The sequence below is a fragment of the Halyomorpha halys genome, unplaced genomic scaffold (genome assembly GCF_000696795.3).
Source record: "Halyomorpha halys isolate HHAL.00 unplaced genomic scaffold, Hhal_1.1 Scaffold396.1, whole genome shotgun sequence".
NCBI lineage: Eukaryota > Metazoa > Arthropoda > Insecta > Hemiptera > Pentatomidae > Halyomorpha > Halyomorpha halys.
This window is the reverse complement of record NW_027111420.1, coordinates 719000-744542: the sequence shown is the minus strand read 5'-3', so window position 1 is coordinate 744542 and position 25543 is coordinate 719000. Positions and strand designations below refer to the sequence as shown.

At 28.4% G+C, this 25543-nt stretch overlaps 2 protein-coding genes across 6 annotated transcripts in view; one reads left to right on the top strand and one right to left on the bottom strand.

The window, feature by feature from the left end:
• Positions 1–766: 766 nt before the first annotated feature.
• Uqcc1 (Ubiquinol-cytochrome c reductase complex assembly factor 1) lies at positions 767–12395 on the bottom strand. 2 transcript variants are annotated; one of them, XM_014422939.3, is made up of 6 exons: positions 12254–12395; positions 11516–11707; positions 11366–11438; positions 7601–7767; positions 3050–3241; positions 767–953 (listed from the first exon to the last, which is right to left on the bottom strand). In XM_014422939.3, exons 1-6 carry the CDS (start codon positions 12284–12286, stop codon positions 855–857), a joined length of 756 nt encoding a protein of 251 aa, XP_014278425.1. In that variant the 5' UTR covers positions 12287–12395; the 3' UTR covers positions 767–854. The 2 variants fall into 2 exon arrangements, with proteins under 2 accessions (XP_014278425.1, XP_014278426.1); XM_014422940.3 differs by lacking the exon at positions 12254–12395 and adding an exon at positions 11883–12079.
• Positions 10775–25543, top strand: part of LOC106682207 (uncharacterized) — a 24541-nt gene continuing 9772 nt past the window's right edge. For 3 of the 4 annotated variants that reach the window (XR_001343385.3, XR_001343384.3, XM_014422936.3), the window contains exons 1-7: positions 12408–12542; positions 13007–13047; positions 13124–13333; positions 13573–13716; positions 13814–14011; positions 16701–16938; positions 23877–24013. Coding sequence is in view for 2 of the 4 variants with exons in the window: in XM_014422936.3 (XP_014278422.1) it covers positions 13130–13333; positions 13573–13716; positions 13814–14011; positions 16701–16938; positions 23877–24013 (921 nt within the window). In the remaining 2 variants the exon portion in view is untranslated. Of the gene's footprint in view, positions 10868–12407; positions 12543–13006; positions 13048–13123; positions 13334–13572; positions 13717–13813; positions 14012–16700; positions 16939–23876; positions 24014–25543 lie in introns of those variants that run through there. The other variant, XM_014422937.3, reaches the window with a different exon arrangement.

The window sequence follows — 25543 nt, the reverse complement described above, 5'->3', positions numbered from 1 at the left end:
TCATTTCTAGAAGTTTCACTTCTCTAAGCCATAACAAGTAGGTACTTAAGTACGTAATCGCAACTATACACATACATTGTAATTCAGAAAGCAATACTAATTTGTCAAATTTAGTTGGTACCCTTAAAATCAATCAAAGATTGGTCAACATTTTCCTATATGTCGTGGTACCGAAAATGAATTTAAGATAAATATTGAGGAAGAAGACTGTTTTCTAATCTATGTGTAATTAAGATAAATGACAAATTGTCAAAGACTAACACACGTGACAAGATGAATCGATGACCTTTTTAAGAGGAGAGGGATGGATGAAAGGAGTACTGGGGTCGACTCCAGTGTAACCAGACTCAGTGATCGTGTACATTTTAACATGTTAACTTTGGACAAACTCTTTCTGAAGATAAGATCTTTTCAATAGATTCACTCCTGACTGACACACATCAGTGATCTACATTTGACAACATGTTCAATACGGACAAGTTCTTTCTGAAGACAAGAATTTTTCAAGACATTCACTCCTGACAGACATACCTCTACTTTATATGATCCCATCACTCATATTGCAAAACTTTCCTAGTGCCCTTTGTATTTAGTAAATTTATCAATAATCAATAAATGCTGTTACCAGTACTATTTATGGTATTATTAATTTTTTGACAATGAAATCTTGAAGTAATATATTTTGCACAACTCCAATCCACCATGAAGTTAAAAGAATTTACAGAAATAAAGGGAGAGCTAATTGTTTAATAATAATAGAGGAATAGAAATACTTAACTAGTTTTATTAACAATTAAATAAATATATATTTACAGATCTTCAACAATTCAATTTATATATCAACATATTATTTTCTATGGAGGTAAACTTTTGAACACTTCATTTACTGGGATCCATTCAATTTTCTTTTTGTAAACCATATCTTCAATAGAAACCTTATGAAGGTAAAATATCTGAAAAAAATTATAAATTAAAAAAAAATAGACAGGTTTTTTAAAATAATAAATTAAACTGAAAAACTTTACTCCCTTTTAATTAGGTACATATTCAAACTGAGAGGTTTACTCAAAGTAATAGTTTTCTGTTATAGGCAACTTTTTTTTTTTAATTTATGCATTCAACATGAAAGGGGTATAACTCAAAATTCACTGGTTTTTAAAGGTTTAATAAGTTTAAACTTAGACTAAGTGAAGGGTTTAACCTTAAAGTATTAGGTTAAAAGAAAAACCACATCAGATGATCTAGCAGCAACCTGTTGTGAAACACGAAAATGTAATAGCTATGTATTACGTTTTACAGCTTCTATATTGGCCATACACCAAGCTTAATATCAATTATGACTAAAATACTTGAGTTGTGCTCCTTTCATTGGATATGGGAAATTTCATCAATTATAAATGGGAACACTTGTTTTACTTTTTAGTGATATAAATGAATGTTAATTAGCTTTTACTAGCTTACCTGTGCGAAAATTTCACCTTAACCATAACTTAAGGTCAGACTTTAATAAATTAGTTGTTTGGCACAGCTTTAATTATTTACACTTATTATGCTTCAACACATAAAGATTTAATGCATCTATTTAGTAAACTTTTAGTAGATAAAAAGCCTACAAGAAATGTGATAAGTATCTCATGGCAACAATGGCACTTAAGAGGCTAGAATAAGAGTGTGCCCATGCGGCTGGTGACATTTTGGGCATTTTTCAAAAACAGTATATTTTAAGGCTTTAAAATAGAGGGCCCAATCCCTATGACAGATTTTAATGCTCTTTTATAAGGGAGTTGTGTTGATTCATATGTAAACAAAGCTGACCCTTCAGTCGATCATATGGACCGTTTTAGACCCATAAAACAGGAATTTTTCCTACACCAAAGGAGCTTTGTAGTATCGACTGGGAGGTAAATAACTATACTGTTTTTAAGATGTGATGAGGATCCAAAGCTTGAATATTTACAGTAACATTTTAAGTTAACTTATTAAGACACAAAAGTAAGAACTGGGAGTGAGATTCGATCTACCTCTGTGAAATTTGGAATCCAATGATATACCATTCATGGAATTTGAGTGTTGAGGTTCAAAATATTGGTATATAAGTGGTTTTAACATATAAAATAAATTTTTGTATTCAATGACCTATGGTGGCTTTTCTTGAAGTTTGTGCTCAAGATGTAATTGCAAAAATATAGACAGCCAATTAAGGTCACTCAACACATGACCAAACCCTCATTACCTTGATCTGAGTCACATAGAGGCAGTTACTTGGCCAACACAAGGTGGGGGAATTGCTCAGTTCAAAGAATAAGAATTGTCTTGACATAACCACATCGAGCCTGTGTAGTATGATTACACTATGTCTATTTAGTTCAGTTTGAATTATGACAGTGCAGTCTCTGATTACTTTCAAGATATATTTATCAAAACTCATCGAGGAAATTCAAAAGTTTCCGTCTTGTATGAAATATCGAAAAATATATGAATAACTACTATTAAGAACAAATTTGGATTATTATACGCACAAATTTGCATGCGAAATATAGGTTTACAAAGTATTTCTCATTTAAAATTTTTTATTATTGTAGATATTATCCAAGATGAATTCTCAAAATTTAATTATAATCTATTTAAATTGTTTTGATGAAGTTCATTGTTATTCCTATTATAATAGGCAATAATAATGTCTACTAAGAGGACAGTACTTGATATAATAATGTCTATAAAGGAATTGCGTTTTCCTTTTCTCTCTGTAACATATTATTGTAATTTAAAACATTATATGCAACACTAGATTCTGCTGTAAGAAAGGAGTTGGCTGCCACATAGGCCAGTTCTAAAGTATAAACAAGTAGTAATGGCTGGCAACCACTTCAAGCCGCTACGGTGGACAGGACTGACGAAAGTCTACTTTAAGGAACTCTCAAATTATCTTTAGTAAAAATGTCCTTCTTAAATTTAGAAGAAAATAATACTTTCTAAACAAGAAAATAATTTATAGAAATATTCATAAAAAATTTCAATTAATTTCCTTATGATAATTTTGCAAACTTACTGTCTGCCTGACGTATTTCACCATGGCTTCCAACTGCCTCACATCACATTGTCTTGATAGTATACGCCTCCAAACAGCACTTGCAAGAACAGTGTCGTCAGACAGGATCCCTTCATCATATGTAACTAAGGCCGCTTGAAACTCCTCAGACATTTGCATTATTTGTGACTTAACTACTGTTGCATGTTCCGACTATATTAAATAAAAAATATAATTTTTAATAGTAACTTTTAAATAAAAACTAATTAGGAATGAAAACTTTTAAATAATACATTATAGCAAAACTAACTAAGATTTTTCCTCACTAATAATTTCATCAAAAAGACAATATTTCTAAACTTTACTATATATTCTTTAGAAGTTCGTGTATTTGAACCTATTTATTTCAATAGAATCCGTTGTAAATATAAAATTCTTTAGTTTTAAAAGACACGATGTTATGACAAGACCTTAGCTCCAACATTACACTAACTTTTCATATTATCCTTTTTCTTTAAAGAAATTATTAATAGTAACTAGAAGATTTTATGCAGACCTATTTCAATTTTGTCCTCGTTCATTTCAACATTCCTGAAATGTTACTAACCTTCAATTCTTAGCATTCTCTCTGATCCATGCAAAAACTGCTTGACAATCTTTTTATCATACCCGATACTTTCAATCATGAAAAACAACTCATTTTTTAATTTAGTCATTTCCATCATCCCAACTCTTCAATCATGAAATCAGCAAAAAAATAAACACTCTCTACTATTCAATTTTCCGTTTATTTTTTCTATCTACCTTCCTTCTATCCATTTTTTCATTACTACTTGGTTTTTACTTTTTGTTTTTGTACAATTCTTTAGATCTTTTTGGATTTTCTTCATGTTCCTTTTCAGTACCATCCTTATCCAATCTGTTTAACCCCATGTTTTGAATTTATTTGCTATAATAATTTAATTTTAGTTATTTATTTTAGTTCAAACAAGTAATAACTAATTAAATACAAGATTCATTCTAAATAATTCAACCACGTTTGATATAAACATAAAAACATCCAATATTTTTTAAAGATTTGCAGCATATTTAAGATATGAATATTTGTTTAATTTAAATTAAATTTAATTTAATATAATTAAATTAATTATTAAATCAAAAGGCTTTGCTATAATAATTTTCCAAACATAAACTGGAATTTCATATTGTGCTCATATTGGTAGCATTGTTGTTAACACACCAGTAGAAAGTTAAATGAAACACCAAAGCTTACAAAAAAACTTAAGGATCATTTCAGTTTTTCAAAGTAAGATATTTTGCATAGATTTAATTATGAATTATATTAAGCAACAGATTCATCTGAAAGGTACACTTTAATATTAACTATAGTGTTATTTAAATATTAAAGGAGTGTATAACATTTTCTGTAAGAGGCAATTGTTCTTAGTAAAATTACAGGGCATAACAGCTACCTTAAGTAATTTCATTTTCAATTTTAGAAAAAGAGAACAATTGTTCTTTATGGCTGAACAAAAATCAAGGATTTCTCAAAGTAAATAACATTATAGCTCCAAATAAACATTGTCATTAACTTAATGAATTGATAAGAAAATCAAGAGTTGTTAACTGGCAAATATTTTATTTCCTGATAATAAAAACAAAAAATAAACAATTGTTCTAATGCATAGAAATATACAGATATAACGCAAGAGGAAATTTAGTCACTGAATGCTTAGTAACTTATCGCTTCAGACTTGGCCAATTGAATAATTTGATTTATATAAATGTAAAACCTTCGAATTTATCGAACCTTCTTATAAAGCTTTTTCTTTTTATTTCTAAATCACAGAATATAGCAAGAAACCTACTAACTTATATTAGTTTCACCGATGAAATATTAGAAATAAAGTGATTCATACTTAATAAATTAAGAAAGAAACCATTAGGTTAGAAGAATCATTAGGTTGCTAAGCAAAATCGTATGTCAAAAGACGAATAATTCAACAAATCGTTAAACTACAAATTCAAAACTCCAATACAATTTATGCATGTTTTAGTAAAATAAATGCAGATAATTGAGGCGTTCAGTCGTAAAACATGGTAAATGATAAAATGATAGCTTTACCTATGTCAAAATGTTTGTTAATCACAATATTTTAGTTTCAAACAGAAATCACTTACCAAAGATTAATAGATCAACATTATTCTCCTAAAAACCAAATTTTCTAAAGGTTCTTTCAACAGTTTATGAAATTAACCTTAAAAAAGTCAGTGATGCCAAAAACTTTGAGATACCATGTTTTATGACTGAATAACTCAATTGATATTCAAAATCATTACAATACAAGGTGTGGTTCAAATAAAATTACTCATATAGTATATCAAGAATTATTAGGATTTTCTATGAATTCTTTTATGATGATCATTTATCTGTTGGTTAGTACAAAAAAACACTGATTTTATTAAATGTTGGTCAAGAATTAAGGGATTATTAATGTTAATTATAATCATTTTTCATTATTTACGAGCAGTTACGTTTGATCATAACAGCATGACTAAGAAATAAATAATAAAAGCACAAAGAAAAGTAATGTTTGATATTAAATTTGCTTAATAATGAAATATTAAATATTTACCTTAAAATAAAGGCTTACAAAATGAAAGGACTGTACTGAAAGACTAAACATAATCATAAAAACTGCTCAGAAGATATATAATAAATTTAGGTTAAGTTAATAGTAAAAATTAAATAAACTGTAATTCCTAAACATAAAAGCACAAGAATCGTGAGTAACTAAAACTAATAAATAGTATTTATATAAAAGCCAATTGACCCTAAATACATTGAATCTCCAGATGTCAAGTAGATAGTGTAAATGAGTAATATTTGCTAAACAATGTCAGGAGAATTAAATGAATTATCTTCTGTCAGGGTTATTGTTTGAAAAACTAATTTAATATTATGTAAAAAAGTGTCTACCAAGTACCTAGGACAGTATAGGCTCGTCATTTCTATTGGGTAGATATGATATTTCACCTATATTTCAAGATTTGGGAATGACTTTAATAATTTTTTAACCCATTTGAGACAGCACATATTTTTGGAAACCATCCCTAAGATTATACATTTTTTTTGCTTTATATTGGCCATTTTTTAAAATTAAAAAACATGTTTGCAATAGAAATCAGTCGCTTTGTAACTCCCTTTGCCCAAATAAGATGACTGCACGGTGTGTGTGCTGGTAGCTACTCTAATTGTTTTTATTAAGAGGGACGGATTATACACCAGGTGTGCAATATAAAATAAAATAAACTCACATTATTAAATTGAACAACATTTATTCCAAAAGCAGTCGGGTAACATGAAATCCTTATTTTAGGTTCAGCAATGAAGAAAAGAATATAATTATAGATAAAATAAATAAAAAAAAAAAGAATATAAACATAAATTTTTAAGAAGCAGTACAAGATACTGAATTTTCCTGGAAGGATAACCCTTACTTTTGTTGCACAGAATGATAACCCTTGAAACAATCGCCCAAACATAATCCAACATGAAACCAGCATAAAATTTGATTTTTGCATACTTCTAAGATAATTTTTGTTTTAAATCAGTCTTCTTTTAACGGTTGCTTATTCCATACAGACTGATAATTGCAATTCAAGATCATTGCACACAGTTTGCAGTCGGTCTTTTTGGCTCGGAAATGCATTGCACACATGGTGTATGGGGGTTAATATAGTTAATTAGTCATTTGAGAACAAAATGTAAGGGAGGAGTCATTCTAAATAAAATGTGTAGCATGGATAAGTGAAAGTAGAGGATGAAATTTGATTGAAATTGATACCACACCATTTTTATATTAATCTCGAACTTTCCTCAAGCCATTATTGGTTTAGAGAAGTTCTTGATCCAGGACCACTAGTCCATCTGGTTCTTATTTAGTTCCTTCATTTCACTGAAGGTTAGTCACTATTATCCTAAACCTCTGAATACATTTTTTTTAGAACAGCAGAGTGTTCTACAAGTTGTATGCTTTACATGACTGTCTTCATTTTAGGGAGCTCAAATCATCATTCCTGACGCAATCTTTCCTCTTTTGTCAACTCATCTACACAAGAACTTAATCTCAGCATCAGTAATATGGCTGATATGTCTGTTTAGCATCACCCATATTTCATCACTGTATATAAGGATTGGCAGATACATATAAATATATTGCGTAGAATATACCGAAAATTTGATTTCTGCACTTCTTGTTAAAATTGACAGTTACGAATACTGATGCGCTTCAAAACGATTAAAATCCTTTTTATGTATGACAACTCAAAATACATTTTTGCCAATCCAATCAGAGAGTGCTTACTAAAAGTTGGTTTTTATACTTCTGGTAAATCATCATAGTAAAAAGATATTAACAATTTGTAATTTTTAAAGATACAAACATATTTATTATAACAATTAATTAGTTTCCGAAACCACTCTCAGAATCCTAAACAATCATAAGATACATTTTGAATCCATTTTATTAACTAGCGACAAATTATACAGAAAAATAAATTAAAAAATACCTCTAATTTTTTGGTCCTTGTAATAACATCCTTCCACAAAGCTTCTACAATGACATTCCTAATAAATCTACCAGATTTTGGGTCAGCCATCATTCTTGCTATAACCATCCATAGATGTAATTCAGTGATTAGAAACCAAGAGTTGAATGTGTCAGGCATACTGAATGCTGGAAAGAAAACAGGAAAAAAATTAAAATTTTGCTCTAGCTGCCACAACTGAAATGAATTTTGATGTTTTGAACACTGAAATATTTTGAAAATTACTAATCTATAAATGAAAAGTTATTTTGTTTCTCTAACCATTAAACTTATGGAAAAAAAAAAAAAAAACAGTACATAAAATAACTGGCTAAATGAAATGATCTTGATAACATTATAAAATGGCATTAACTTATTGTGATTCAAATTTCGTCCAGAAGTGCATAAAAATGACTATTTTTATTGATTTGGTTAAAAAATCTCATACCACAGAAAAAAGTCAGTGCCGCAACAGTCTAGAAAGATGTCTAGGGGACAGGGCAAGGCACTGGTATCTGATTTTTAGCTTTATGGTGGCATTTTTGGGAGAGAGATAGGTCAGCAATGTGTTCTACCTACTAACTTCCTGAATCATTTACCAATGCCGTGGGCCCCTTTTACGCCAGAATGGACACTGGAAATTGTTGCCTAGATTTGAAAATATTCAAAATAATAAAATTGCGTCACCCTTAGAAATTACTCAAACAAAACTGTTTAGATTTCAAATGAACTTCAGCACCATTAGTTGAAAAATTAAGTAACTAGTAGGGAGACATACTCTGAGCGTCAAAAGTATTTGGAATTTACTAAGAATTTTGTTTTCACTTATTTGTTATTGGTTTATATATATTTTTTAGGAGTTATTACCCAGTTATTGGTGTTAAGTAAAAGGCCAATACAAAATTACAAAAAAAATAAATAATATTTTACTCGCTTTTGACAAACACTAAAAAAAAATCTGAGTGGAAAATTTATTCAGAAATCATAATTTCTTCTTCAGTACAGAAGTAATATTTTCAAGTCCATTTAGAAAAAGAAATAAGGATACAATATTCAAAATGAAAACGATCCGAAGAAAATATTAACTTTTTAGTGAAGCATAATCGGACAAGAAATTACTATTAAATTAATGCCTTAAGAGCTAAATGTGTTATTAAACCAAAATTTTGCCCATCAAGTATTAGTATATGGCCATTAAATTAAATGAACTGTGTATTCAATTTATTTATGAATTCAATTGTGTTTTCCAAATATTTTCAATATTTTTTTGGTGAATATGTGTAAAATGGAATTATTTTTGTTGAGAATTTTGTATTTGTGTTAGGCAGTGTCCTCTTAATATTAACGATGAGTTATTACCCAATAACTTAAAAAAAAAAATAAAGATAAAAATAAGTCTCAGTAATTTCTGAATACTTTTGACACTCAGTGTAGTTGTCTAAAGACAACTTTTTATACGAAATAGTAATTTTAAAACTCTGTTTCTCAAAATAATACTTATAGCTGTTAGAATCTTGTCTAGCAAAGGTCTCAAAATGTCTATTAAACAATACCTACCCTGACAGAGCTCAATAGTTTTTTTTTTATACATTGAGAAAATTTAGTATGCAAAGCCAGGATCTAAATCTGGTTTTCACAGCTCGGGAAGCTGTAAAGCTAGTTGATACAAATGTTGCATCAATTTCTTTTCTTGCCACTATTAAAGTATTAACTTACTCTTATTTCAATTAATTTTTTTTTTCTGAGAATTGGATCTAATAAACTAAGATAACTGTTACAAGAAACTAAATAATAAAATGAATAAAATACAAAACTAAATATATTGACAAAAAATTAATGCGTGAGTAATAAAAGTAATCATTCCAGGCTAAAGTTAAAGAAATATTTTCAATACTAATAAAAATATACAACCTAAAAAAAATGTCATTAAATTAATATAAAAAAGTATTGTTGAAATTTTAAAAAAAAACATTATTATTTAAGATTAACTTCATGATCTGATATATAAATAAATAGAAAAAAGAAACAGATAATATGACAATGCAATTTTATAATCATAACTAGAATTAGGCATTAATAAAACAAAATGGAAGACAACCATTAATCTGCTGGCAGTAAAAATGTAAACAAATTATGAAGTAAAAATAAAATAAGATAAATATTTTATCAAACAAATGTTCTGATATTAAACACATTAGCAATTAAAATTTCAATAAAATAATTGGCAGCTTTAAAGAACTGATTAATCAGTATTCAGCTAAATTAATATATTTCCAATGATTCAAATTTCTACTTAAATTTGAGTATCAATATGAGAGAACAGCTTCCTACAAACAAATTTTAAAAACTGGGTATTCATAGTTAATTTATGATAATAGCTAATAGTAACAATTAATGTGCTAGGCTAACAAATAATGATGTTTCATAACATATTTTACAAAATAATTCAGGCTTTATAATCTTCATAGCAGCTAAAAATATATATTACAAACATTTTACGAGCCAAGCAATCTTTAAATAGAATGCTTTGGTCACTGCATGCATATTTACATTGTCTACCAATTAATGATAAAACTGCTTATTCATTGGTAAATGACAAACTACACTAATCAAAGGTGAGGCAGATGGATAGATATTGTTTAGGACACGTGAGGATCAATAATCATAACAATTATTAATAAGATGTAAGGGGATCAGTATCAATTTGTATGGAATCATAGTATTCAATTCTTAAACCCTGTCCTCACAGTTGTTTGTTATTAAAACCACAATATTATTTTACAAACCTTAAGTGTTTGCAATTTAAAGTAAATATTGCACCAGACAAATATATTTAGAAATAAACTAACCACATTTTGTTTTATCCCATAAGGTAATATAATATTTTTTTAAGCCTCATACTTTTTGATATGACATTACTAGGAACAAGAATAAAAACATATTTTTTAAGAAAGATGGAAATAAATTTTATTTATGAGTATTCAGAATCAGATAATTTATAATTTACATAATAATTGCCGATGTGATTATTATTAAATTAGTTTTTAAGTTAAAATTGTCAATTCCATGAACTATCAATTGTTAACTTGATAGTTTTAAAAAATAAAACATATCTAAGACAAAGTTGGTTAACCTCCATTTTGAAAGTACAGATTTAGGGATCATATGCTACTTTAAAACTATTTAATACTTGAATATACACTAATCATTAGTAGGTGCTGCACCAGTTATTATAAGTCAGTGTCGAAGGTAATTAAAACTTAAATACTATATAATCTACTAATAATTTCAAACACTTATACTGATAGCGTGAACTAATGAAATCAAGAAGACATAGTTTATATAGCTGGTATTCATTCAACTGAATGAAATAAAATTTATTTTAGCAGTATATATATCATAAATTTCATTGTAATATTAAAATTGAGAGAGTTAGTATAATAAATTGTTTAGAAAGAATGTCATAGGTAAAGTACATGGCTTATTATGAAGGAAATTGTCATGTAAGAGGGAACTGTTGTGAAACAGTAGAGAGGGAGATAGCAGGTTGAAGGACAGTATAAAGCTTATTGATCCCATCCCTACCTCCTTGCTACCCTTACCACTCTCAGATCAGAACTAGTAATGTCAAATCCAGCAAACAGTCAATGGTTTCCTTTAATTAAACAATCTTACAGAAGTAAACGGGCAAAATTGATATCAAGGAAAATAATACTTGAACTGAACGATCATTAAATCTATTAGTACCCTTCATAAAAGATGCGTAGTCTACATCATCAGCAACACGTTCATACATATAGTAGCCTGCGGCTAGTAGTTTCTATAAATAAAATTAAATAAAGATAAAATGGCACTGAAAAAATGGAAGTAGTGTCAAATAAATTGTTAAAAACTTACATGTTTATAAAAATAAAATTTGACTTTATCCGTAATATTTTCCACAATCGATGGCTTTTTATATCCATAACTATCTGATCGTGCAAGGAAATTTTTATTGCTTATACATGATGTAGACAATTCATTCCTATGAATTGGTAATGTTAATAGTGCTGGCCTATACAAATTCCTTAGATGAGCATTTCTTGACATCTTAAAACAGATACAGTTCATTTCAATGAGTTACAAAAATTTATGTAAAAGAAAGTCAATTCATTGAAAAGTAACACAACACAGTAAAAATAAACAAACTTAAATGCAAAAAAAAGTTCATCTGAACTATTTGTTTTTGAGTTAGTTTAGATAAAAATAAGACAATAGAAATTACACATAAAACAAGCTGAGTATATTCCTCAATGCTAGTTAAACTTATAGAATCTCATGCAATAGGTGAATTAGAAAATAATAAGAGCAATCAAGTTCAACTTAAAGCCAACATCATTCCTAATAAATAATTTAACAAATCTCTAATTATTTAATTTCAGAAGGTAAGTTGTGTCATCCTTATAAAACGTATGAAGCGGTAAATACGACTTAGGACGATTCTAACAATAAAAAAAAAAAAAAAAACTAGAAACTTTTCTGACGTTAAATTGCGATAAAGGCGTAATTCATACTATTATTTCGAGATAAAATAAGATATCCTAATTTTATAAGAAAACTAGCTTAACCTCTCAGTTAATTGGTTTATTAAAATACCTTAACTACAAATTTAAGACCGTGTTGGTTCATCTTTCATAGTTTTGTTACTAATATCAATATGACAAAATTTGGTTATTTCCAACTCGTTGAAAAGTGAGTAGGATAATTCAACAAAATAAACACATAACACACAGCAACCCAACAGGTGCTGCTAAAACCGAACTCGTGGTGGTCGTTGGCTGAACTAGTAGCGTTTGTTCCCTGAGATTATGGTGGAATATAGTTATGTAGATTTGAACGATACTCCCCCGAATTGTGACTGATGCTACGGGTTTTAGATTCCATAGTAAGTTAAAAACTTGTCGAATACCTTTGCTTTTAGTAACTAAATATGTTTCTGTTGTTTAAAATATGATAGACCCCTAGGAAGAACTTTAAATACTGGCTTGTCCAGGGTGTTAGAAAAGTGACCTCTGAATAGAAAGAGGGCATTCTTCCCTGTGGATGTGCTTTAAAAAATCCTTCTTCTTCTTTCTCTTTAATATTTGTTTATTTAAAGTGTTTGCAAAGTGAATTATGCAGGTAGATTCATTATTAAGTGGTAGAAAGCTTTTTTCTGAGGGAGGTGTATGAGGCTCCTTCTCAATTCTTTCACCACATGTTAATATGCTTCTGGCCTGAAAATAATTCACTAGATAATTTTTTCAGCATAGATATTTTTCTAGATTTATAAATGTTCTATTATAAAGTTAAAAATGTTATTTGAGGTGCTAACAAGATGTGAAGTGCTTACACCTGGCTTTGTTTCAGGTTTACTCTTCATGTTTATTTTCTTGGTAATCTTCACATAGGTATTTAAATTTATTTACTTCATTAATACATTATATGTTATATTTAATGTGTGTATAATTATTATTTTGTAATCAGTCAAGAATGAGACCCAGGCCTCCACCTAGTAGTAAACCTTCTCCTAGACCACAGCGTACCATAAAATTACCAGATAAAAAACCAAATAATGAACCTAAAACAAAGCAGGATTCATTGAAAAATGACATCGCACTTTTAATGAAGTCTATTGACACTAATTTATCCAGTATAGATCAAGTGCTGAAGGTGTTTAGAATAGCCACGCCTGAGGTTTGTTTTTTTATTTTCATTAGTTTTAAATAAGCTGAGTTACTTTTATTATTATCCTATTAGTTTTCATCAATATGTTTCAAGTGATTTTTCTATTATTGGATGTTTTAACTCTTAACATTTTACTCTCTAAATCTTATCGGATAGGTTATGTTATTTAATCATGATATACTTGTTTTATATACATATAATTAACTTAAACATCATGTTGAACCTGATTGATTGATTATGGTTTTTAGATTATAGAATTGTTAACCAAGGAATGTTCTTTAATTTTTGAATGCAAAATATGTAAAAACTTATTTAGAAGCCTTGCCAATTTTATGACCCACAAAAGAGGATATTGCCTAGGAAAATTTGAAGAATTATTTCAAAATCATGAGGTACTTTTATTTTTTTTTTTAATTTCTTACATAAATAACTTTCATTTATTATTTATTGGTTATTAAAGATTTTACACATTAAATTTGTTTATTTCAGCACTGTGACCACACATGGTATGCCAAATGTCGCAAATCAAAAACATTGTCTTCTCGTTCCACAACAAGAAAAGACATTCTCACCATTTTGGAATCGATGAAACACATGACTAAGGAACATAATGCCTCAGAAGACGTTATTTTAAAAGATATGCCTACCACTAATGAAGGATTATTCAACTTGCGTTATGAGTCTCAAGTAACTAAATATGTTATTGAATTCTATATTATAAGCTTTTAAGGTTAACTTCATGATAGTTCTTCATATTTTTTAAGAACAATCACTTTTACTCAGTTGATTTTTTTTTGTAACTTTTATTTTTTTAGTTCTTATTGTTCTTGGGTTTGCTGATCAAGTGATTGATTCAGAATTTATATAAATTCGTGTTTTATTTAATATTTTGTCACATTAATTAGGAAAATTGCTAATTCCTTCCAACATTTAAAAGCGGGTCATTTATTTTTCTTACAAACCAACATCATCTTATAAGATAATTTAATCGATGATATAATATATTATATATTAGTTGAAATATTAAAGATTTTTATAATTTATGATAATACTATTTATGTCAATGGTATTATAAATTGTTAGATTTACTTGGAGCTATTAGAAATTTAAAAAAAATCTTGCTATTAAATAAAATACTGTCACACAATTTATTCATAATCATGGGTTATTGTTTTGTTGGTTTATTCCACAATTTAATACCCTTTACACCCTTATTGAATCTCTGATTACAAAATTCTGAAAATATTTGTTACTTATTATTTAGTATTTGGGTAACATTTTTTTTTATAATCTTTAATATTGTTATTTTTTGGATTGTTTTGTTTTGTTGTATGATCTAGCCTATTAATTCAGTTTCTCTTTGATGATATATCACCTTTTAAGTAATGTGCTTGCATCTGGTTGGGTGTAATGGAATATTACAGAGAAAGGCTGATTGAGGAGTTCCCCCGCTCTGGGTAGAAAGTAGTAGTGGGGGTACAGAGGTGTGCTGAGGAGAAAAAATTGAGGCCCATTTAAGGGGGACCAGTTTTACAATGAGCTATCTTTTCTTGGATAATTTAGTTATTTACAAACATATTCTTATGGTTAATTTTTGTTAATCTATTGAAAATATTGTAATTTTTGTTATTTATCACTGAAGAGTGCTAATTAAATTAATAATTTTAAATTATCTTCATATTATTTCAAATTATAGACATGTATTGAAAATTTTCACAACGATCTGAAGTTTCGATCTCTGCACATCTAAAATGTAATCTATCTTTAGATTTACAGGCTTATAAATAACCACTGGCCTGTATTCTGACCACTACGATCATTATGAAATTTAGAAGGAAGTAGTTACATACTTTTCATGTTACCTACATTATAATTACTACTAGTCATTACGTAATTGCTTACAATAAACTTTAATCTTCTTAAAGTAATAAACCTTTGCCATGCGAAATTCCCTTTCTTATGAAGCTTTGATCAGTTTATATTAATCAGTTTCATTTTTCTTATTTTTTACATTCTTTTAATAAATTAAGCACTTTCTCTCTGAAATTTTTTAGCATTATTATAATGAATATGTCTTAATTAAAGAATTATAATATTATTTATGTTTTCATATTCATCTGATTTTATTATTTCTGAGTAATACTGATATTAATTCATAACTTTTTATGTTATCTAGTACGGTTTTATAATCAATTCAAATCTCATATTCAATTTATTAGTATGTACATGATTTTTCTCTTTTTTTTTTCTATATAGATTATATTTTTAAATCATAATTAAATTTTAACTAATAGTAATAACAATCATTAAACTAGAAGCCATTAAATTACATAGTTATTTGGTTATTAGTAAGCATTCAATTGTTTAATGCAAATGCTTGGCTTTTTATTCTCTAATTTCATGGTTTGTCAGCTGTTTTCTGAGACTTTTCTTTAGTTGAAGTCGTATGGATATTCTACAATTATTATTATTTATTTTTTTTATCAATGCTTAGTAAATAATTATTTAGTATTGTCACTTAGGTTATTCTATTTCTTAGCATTCTTCTAGTATTAGCTTGAATATATATGTGCTCTCTACTATTACTATGTCGTTATAGAAGTCTTTTTGCATTAATTTGGCGCTGAGCTGGTTCCTGGTGGTAGGCCTATTTACAGTGAGCTGTACTGTAAGCGACTGAAAAGAGTACGTTGAATTTGAAAAGAGAAGTATCCTGTTATGGTCATTCAGAATAAAGTATTATCTCAGGAAGATAATGCTCCTGCCGATCATCATTCATGCTTAGTCAAAGAAAATTCGCAGAAATGAAGGATGTTCCCATTGGCCTTTTTCATTCGGAAACAACAAGATAATCTTGATATTAATTTTCCTGCTGCGAAAATTCAATTATTGAATTATTTTATTGCCTTAACCACTCGCTCTTTGGTTCTCCCTTTCCAATTTTTTTAAATGTAATTCCATGATAAATTTTCTATTTTCTTTTTCTGTCAGATTTTTTTTCTTCAGTGTAGCATAGATACAAATCTTGTCCCAGATGTCATGAGAAATGTAGTTGCATGACTGTTAGTCAAAGTTTTGGGTTGGTTCAACAAGGAAGTAGTTTTCTTTTTTAATTATATTTATCTATTTTAAGAATTAAAGTAATATTTTCACTTACTTTGGGGGCCTAGAAAGTAATAAACATCAGGAGTTATCAGATAGTATTATACTATTTTCTGTTTAATTTTAATCATCACCTTTTTATTTATCTATTTAATACCAGATCAGCCTGATGGGCCTTATATGATTAATGTAAGAGGTACATTACCATCACCTTGAATATTCTAGTTCCGCAAATGACTATCCCATATGTAATAAAATAATTTTATATTTTTAGGAGCCAAAAGAAAAAGAAAAAGTAGTGACTGTGGAACCTGTTGACGTTGATTCATCAGTGAATGCAGAACCAATAGATAGTTCAAAATGTAGCTTCTGTGGGAAAGAATTTAGCTCTCAAAAGGCTCTTAACATTCATACAAAAGCTGATCATGGTGATTTGAGAATGTGCTTTGTTTGCCCATGCTGTAAGAAATATTTTGCCAATGCTTGGAGTGTTTACCGACATATGTATAAAGGTAAATGGTACTACTTAAATATTATCAGACATATAATTTTTGGTTTATTATAATATAATTATTGATTTGGAATGAGACTTTCCTTGTTCTAAGATGCTAATTTACCAGTAACAAGAATATTTCCTTCACAATTATTTTTCAAGTGAACTACAATAAGAACATTTAGAGGTTAAACGACTTTTATTTCTGACTCTAATCAGTGACCCTATATTTTTTCTAGTTTAATCCTTCTTTCTTAGTAGATTTGAAATAGGCAAAAGAATTTCCTATTACATTTATTCACTAGAAATTTACCAAAACTTCCTTTTTTAATAAAATCATAATTATATTTGTGTATATTCAATTTGAGGAATAAAACTATCAGAGATGAGATAGGAAAGGATGATGAGAGCATGAAGTTATATGAAGGTTATCATTGTGACTAGAATAGAACTCATAGAACTAAATATAACTCATTTCATTAAGTTCACATCATCGAAGCTGATATTAGTTTAATATCTAATACATAAATCATTATTAGGATAGAATATTTTGTTAGATTTATTATATTGAAAAGGAATATCAATTATGTATTTATTAAGTATTAACGTGTTCAGATCTTGTGAACGAGCACCTCCTAAGTGTCTCAGTTCTGTGGAGCTGGTTTGCAGTTTTGAACTAAAACTGAAATACATTATCATCACCACCACTCACAAGTTACGAGTGTGAATATAGCTTCTTTTGAGGAGACTAAAAAACTTTTACCTTTTAATTTCCCTATGACAAATAATTTTTTTATATCTTAATATTTTTACTTCTCTGAGCCCCAGATTTGTGGGATTATATGATTTCATTTTGCCCAATTCTTCTAGTAAATAATGAATTTATAGAATTCAAAAAATGTTATTTTTAACATTTGTTACTTGAATGTGGTGACAATTATTAATTCTGAACCTCATAATTGAAATCTTTGTTATTTTTACAAATTATACTATAGGAAGAGCAGTGCCTATTAAACTTAATTTAATTGTTAAAGCAATCACTCCCTAATGCTCTTACTTGTCATCAAATAACTCATTTACTGATTTGAGATCAGTTTGGATTGAAAAATTGTGAAGTTTTTATTCTTCCAACTGTTGAACCTCCAGAAAGTATTAATGCTTTTGTGTATTGTTGTTTATATTTAGTCTTAAATTTATTTCACCGATTAGCTTCAAAAACCGCTTATTCATCACTCTTACTCTTAGTTATTGTAGAATTATGTATTTCAGTTGTTAAAATCTCACTCTCATTATGGCAGTGAAGATTTTTGGCAATGGGATGTTGTCTTCTCAGAGACATTTATTTTTGGGACTGCAGATAATTTGGAAACTATGGTTTCAACAGAGTAGTGATTGTCTTCCCACACCTTAATAATCTTTTCAGCAGTGCCCTTCCCATCACCATACATTTTAGCACTCATGTCCTAGTCCAATACAAAATCAATCTAATTCTAGAGTTTATGACTATTTACAGTAGTATGCTAACAAGATCTACATTCATTTCCTTGATGAAGTGTGTAGTATAGGATTATCCATTCATCTAGTTGGCTTGAGTCTTTTCTAGATGGCTCTTTAAGGCTTAGTAACTTGAGGGGCAGGATGATTACCCGATAATATTTGGTAATATGGCTTTCCATGGATCATGGTATCCCATCCACATACAGTGAAACCTTTCTACAATGGACAACCAGAGGTCTAACGGAAATGCCTGTCGCAAAGGGATGTGTGATGAGAAGGGGTATATAAACGCTTATTAAAAAATGATTATGCGCACTCATGTTTCAAAACATGTTTATTAATTTGTATGAAAGGGGTTTATGAATGTAATGGTCTGGATTATTTTTAAAAAATGTATTGTTTTTAGAATTTAATGTGTAAGTATAAATATGTTTAAAAATGCCCAATCAGAACAGCTATCGCAAACTTTTACTTCACTGATATACTGAGTAAAAAAAGACTAATGGCCTGTTGAAGCTTTCATAAAATTAGAGTGATGGTGTAGATGATGGCATATCGTCCAACGTAGGACAGAAATCCGAAAAATTTCACATAATGCTATATCATTTGCTAGATTACATACTAGAAACCTAAGCTATCTCTTGAAGATTTTAATACAAAGTATAGCATTCACAATATACATATTTATATTTATGGTTGGCTCCATCAGTCTATGAAAAGGAAAGCACTCTAAATTGAGGTGGTGAAAGTATTGTCTATTGAAATTAAATCTATTTATAACTAAGCTTGTAGTAAAAAATACAGGAGCTAAATCTGTCTCGCTTTATATTTTAAAAATCTCATTTGTTTCATCTGTAAAATTTTTCCAAAATGGGGTTACAATGTTTTCATTGCCTACTATCCATTTATTCTCTGAGATATTTTATCATTGTTATTCATCATTGGAATCATTTTGTGATCCTTCTGAAATAGGATAAGTGGGCTAGTAGGTATTTATTTTTTTGAATTGAGCTTTCTAGGAATAGCATGTCATTTAACTTTTGTTTTTGAACATATCACATTTACTATGATTAATTTTCTTTGGATCTGCTTTCTCTGAATAAAGGAAAAATTGACTAACGGAATTAGTCAGCAATTAGCAATAAATGTTTAGTGCATTGTCCATTCAATGAACTCCCTGGTAATGATGAAAAAAAGTTTTTTTTTAATGATATACTAGAACAAGACTTTGGACTTTTGCCCATAAGCTGATGTTATAATTATTTTGAGTGACTCTATTCTGAAAGAAAGGGGAAAGATGATAAATGGCATAAAATGACTCATGTTGACGATGATAAATTTTCCTGCTTCAAAAACTTTTGGTCACCCACAAAAAAAATCTGCATAATATGGCATTCCAATTATGGATACTCTGTGCTAATGAACAGCCTTCATATTTCTGGTTTGTTGGATCTGAGGTTCTATAGATTTGCTAATGTTGATTCTAATTATTACCTCATAATCTCTTGTGTAGATCTCAAGCATAAGAAATGAATGTGTAGTGCTCTCTAGGATCACCGAAAAGCTGTAGGATCTGAAGTTTAGGCCATTCTTTTCTGAAAATATGAATCTTATATTTTAAAAACTACTTCAGGCTTAAGACTTGGATTAACTGTAGCAGAAGTGTAAAGAACAGTTAGAAGAGCTTTATTTGGCATTAACATTTATTTACATTTTTCACAGTCAGTGAGTCATAAAATTGGAAATTTGTTTTTACTTCTGATTAGATATGTTTTCTTTTAATCATACATTTATGTTATTCTGAAAAAACCTTGTCTCAGAATTGAATTTATTTTCTATCTGTCTATCAAATTGTGCACTTACTTCGCATGAATCATTATCAGAGCGGGATGATTCCTGATAGCCAATATTCATGCTTGGGTCCTGAGACGAATCACCACCAGTAAATATATCTTCATAAGAGCAATTTGGTAACTCTGAATTGTCAGAAAATAAAAAGTTACATCTTTTTGTTTTTGATTTTATTGTAGTAGAGGCAGTTTCTCCTTTTATGTTTTATGTACTTGAGTTTTATAAGGTGCTCAGTCTGTGTTTCTATTGTTAGGAGCCAAATCCATTAATTTACTTCCCAGTGTCATCTGAAGATTATGTGGAATGTACGCTTTGCAACTTTTAGCATTTTCAATAATTATTATTTTTAGTTTAAGATCATTTTAATAATGTTTTCATATTTTATCCTATTAGATAAATAAATATAAATAAAAAGGTACAGCGAACTTACAGGTCTCGCCAAAACCATCTAATCAGTCTGTTCTCACACCTTTTCAAACCCGAATCTGCAAGATAAGTCTTCACAAACTCCTCTGGCTTATGTTTCAGCTTTCCCCTTTCTAGTTGGGTCAAGCATATTTTTCAAACATATTTAATCAATTTATCTATGACTGTTCTGTATGTAATTACCCACTTAATTGTTGTTATCAATTTATTTATTTTTTTGTTCTTTGTATATTTATCATTTTTGTTAGATTATTTCATCAAATATTTTAAGTTTTTCATTATAAAATCATCATAAAAAGGAAGTTCAACAAATTATTTATTTTCTTTTTTGTGATGCTTTGAAATAATTTAAAATTTTTAAAGATTTTTTTGTTAATCAATTTTTTTCATAGTTTTTATTTATCATTTCTTTCTTTATTTTTAAATTTTATGACGGTATAGAATCAAATTAATCACTGAATGTTAAAAGAAAGGTTCTTCACAAGACCCCAAATTTTGGAAAATTAAAAAATACTGTTTAACATTTTTTCATAACTGTTTACAATTATTTTTGTGAAATGAAAAATTGTACTTTTTCAAGATTTACTACTTAAAACAAAAAACTCAAAATTTTAATCAATCCATGTGCCCTAAAAATGTCTCAATTTAGATTTTTTGTTAGTTCTTCCCTTTTAACATCCAATCAAGTTTTTATATATATGTATATATAGTTAACCGTAAAAATTGATATATAGGAAGATGGTCAGGGTTGCGGTTAAAGGAGAAACAAAAATAGTTTACAACTATTTATTTTCCGATGTTCCGCCCCACTTTGTAGGGCTTCATCAGGGCTAAAAAGATGCAAAATGATACAATGTATATAATTTGTAACTTATCATTGTATCATTTTGTATCTTTTTAGCCCTGATGAAGCCCTACAAAGTGGGATGAAACGTCGGAAAATAAATAGTTGTAAACTATTTTTGTTTCTCCTTTGACCGCAACCCTGACCATCTTCCTATAAATCAAGTTTTTAATTTTCATTTAGTTATTTTTCCTACTGAAAGTGGCAAAGTTTAGGGTGTTGGAATTTCAAAAAAAAATAAAAGTGTCTGTAGTGGCTACTATTTAGACTACTTTTTTTCTCATTTCCTTTGAAATCAACCATTTTTTTAAATACAATTTTAGCACCGTCTAAACCTTGTAAAAATTTATCATCAGTGTTTTTTGATACTGTGCAAACTCTTTTGTTTCTAAAGAAAAGAACTGATGATATTTAAGAGATTAGAAAGTTGAAAAAAACTTAAAATAAAATTTTGCTGCATGAATTTAAATAATTTGATAATTCTAAGTAAATGCTTAAATATTTAAAATATTTTTTAAGTAAAACAAATTCTATTTTCATACTTCAGTAACACCTTTTTGTTTGTTTCTTCTTATTCAGCAAACCTGGCATTTCTTTTTATATTTAATAATTTTGATAAGATGTACTTGTCCACCATAAAGACAGAACATTTTTAAATTTGATAATGTGGTTACTATATAATTATTGTTTGAAGATGTATTTTTAAGAAAGTTTTGAAACAGTTTAGAAATTTTTGGCTCCTTATTATTCCGATGCTTGTCTTTCGGACTACCAGGTTGCTGCATGTTGAAAAGCCTGATTTTCGGAATACTGTCTTTTTAACATGCAGAGCTCTGAAACAGCCAAGTTCAGATTGCTCTTGAATATTCTCAGACCTCCTGAAGAACACTCCTTTATACAATCAAAGATGTGATAGATCAAAATGAATATGATAATGAAGATAACTTATATACCCCTAATAGAATAGCCCTTTTAATATTTAGTGATTTGAATAACTACATTTATCAAGTTATTGGTTAGATATGATTAATATCTATTTCCTGTAGAATTTTTTTTTATTTTTTAGCTATAAAATGTCTCACAATTAGATATCATTAAAGGTTAATGAATTTTTCATTAATTTCTCAAATTCATTCCAAAATAGATCTGGTTTTGTAGATTTCTAAATTTTTGATAGTATTTATTTTGGTCTTATAATTCTATTTTTATTTTTATTTTTTATTGCTTTATTGTCTCACTTCTTATCAGGTAGCCTTGAGATAAAGTGGTGAGTTTTCATTTCTTTCTCTTCTTTTTTTAATCCAGCAAAATCTATGCTGGCTTAAATGTTTATCCTGAATAGCAATGTGGTTGTAATAAACCTGTTGTTTAAATAAAATTAATGACTCGTGCTTGAGGAAGTTTAATATTAATAAATCCTTTCACATGCAGATTCCAAAGCTCTTGAAAAGTAAATGTTATAGAAACAAATGTACAAACTTTTTATAAATAATTTCACTAGGTTTAGGTTAAAATAGTTCTTTTATTTTTAAATAATATTTGTGGGTCTTTTTCTCGATAATTTCTTTAATAATTTGATGAATAAGGTTGAATATGTTAAATAAATGGTAAAAAAAAAAATTTTGTTTTATGTTATTTGTGTAGTTCATTTATCTCTGTATTTTTTATTGGTAGACACTGATCGGTGATTTATATTATACTATTTATTTAGCTTTCCTGAAATATTGCAAACAATTCTCTATTGAGTGCTCACCACTATTTCAAGTTTCATCTCTTATAAATGGAATATATTTTATACATAATTTTATGCTATTATCATGTACAAAGGGAGTTCTGCTGTGGAAAGCACTCAGAGAAGTTTTTGAGATTAAAGAGGAATGAAAGATATGATCAACTCTGCTTCCTAAATTTAATAATCAATTAACCAGTTTGTTAAGTTAGTCTGATTTTAGTCTTGATATTTTCAACATTAGAGTTTTCTCAGTTAACCATAATCAGCAGATCCACAATAAAAAATAAGTAAAGAGTATTTAGGTGATTGCCTCATGAGCTGAACATTTGAAATCATTTTATCAAGTAAAAAGTTTCATTTATTCTGGAATATCAACTAAGATCTTTTGATATCTTGGATCTTTTCATCACCGATTCAATTTTCAAATAAAATTTCAACCCCATCTGAACATCCTGTCTCTTTCCTATTTGCCCACGGAAGGACACAAAATGTTTTATTTTTGAGGGAAATTTGTAAATAAATATTATTTAGTTTATAGACCATAAAATATTTAATTTTTTATTTATAACTGTTATTATATTTATTTTTAATTTTTATCTTTTGTTAGTTCACAGGAAAACAAGTGAACAGGTGCGAAAGTTAAGGACTCAAATACAAAAGAAACAGGTTACATTGGAAGAGCTTAATCGATCTAAGAAATCAAATATGACTTCACCTGTTGAAGAGAGAGTTGATCAAGATAAGGTATATTTCACTATTTGAGTAGGCCTTAATAATTGAAGGAAAAAAAAAAGAAACTGAACATTTATTGAGTTGCTAGTGATTATTTAGGGAATTACACACCAGTAACAAGTTCACATTATATTTTACTTTAAAATAACATTTATTACATTCCTAATTTAATCAGCAACATCATGGTCGAAAAGTACTGTAGGGTAAACATTTACTCATTTGTACACTTTTGACCCATCTAGCTAAAACTAAGCTGTATTTTGTAATTGTGAAATAAAAATGCAAAACACATCGTAAAACTATGGTTAAATAAAAATAATTGATAGATAATTCATTATGACATTATAATGGATCATTTAAATTGTTTGGATATGTACACATTTCTCTATGAAGAAAAATATGAAAGTGCTTCCCTCTCGTGAGCTAAGTGGAAACATTATTCTTACAAACAAGTTAAAGTCCGTTACTGATACCTTAACGACAACTTGAAATTCCGCTAAAGCTATCAACTTGAACAGCCCTGATGTAGCTCTATAAAGTGGGGCAAAACGTCGGAAAATAAATAGTTAACAATTTTTGTTTCTCTTTTGACCGCATCCCTGATCATCTTCATAATTTTCAAAGTAATCAAGTGTTCTTAAATTCATTTATTATGCCTACCAGGTTGGCCATGATATTTTTACTTTTATCTATATTTTGTGTCATAGGTTCATAAATATTCTTAATTATTAATATTAATAATGCTTCATTTGGTTAATTTTGACTTAGTAAAAACAAGTTCCTATGGGATATGAAGACAATAGGATGATTATATAATTTTGTAACTTCTAGAATAATAGTTTAGTAGTTGAAAATGAAGAATGTGTGTTTATACATTCTTCTTTAACAAATATTTACTTTTCAATTTTCCCCAGATACAAGTTAATGAACTATTTAATACTTCCTCTGACCCATACTAGTTGTTTCAGGAACCATAATCCTTGCTATCCTCATCCAAAGATTTAGAACTTGAAACTTAGAGAAGTTATTTTGTTTTACTAATATATTATTCTCTGTTTTTCATAAGTTTTTGTCATTGTTTGGTTAATAAATTCAAATATATGAATTATTAGTTAGTAGTGTACCACTTATTTTTTATATGTTTTCTACTGGCTACTGAACCTCTTGTAGAGCCACAATATCTAAATTGTATCCCCATATTAAATAATTTAAAATTACATAAATTTGTATCCGTCGTATGCCGTCAGATTTAACCTACGTTCTGTGTTTATATCTCTTTTATATACAAGATGTTTCAGGGTTAAGTGTCCAAATGAATAATGTGAATCAAAAACCTCAAAACAATATTTTCTTTTGAGGTATGTCTGTTAACGCTTTGCTTAGGAGATGTTCACGTATAAAGATTTTCATTGTTTTGAATTATTTTGGTTACAATCAGTAAATTAATGTGTTACAACTACTCTATTAATAAATGTGAATATTAAAGTTCATATTAAATGTGGTTCAAAGTGATTTAAGGTAAATAAGGCATTAGACAGGCTT

Coding starts and splice junctions, on each gene's coding strand:
- Uqcc1 (XM_014422939.3), bottom strand. CDS start 12,286: ATGAACCAACACGGTCTTAAATTTGTAGTTAAG. Junction 11,708..12,253: donor GTCTTAAATTTGTAGTTAAG/GTATTTTAATAA, acceptor ATCTGTTTTAAG/ATGTCAAGAAATGCTCATCT. Junction 954..3,049: donor TGAAATACGTCAGGCAGACA/GTAAGTTTGCAA, acceptor AATTTTTTTCAG/ATATTTTACCTTCATAAGGT.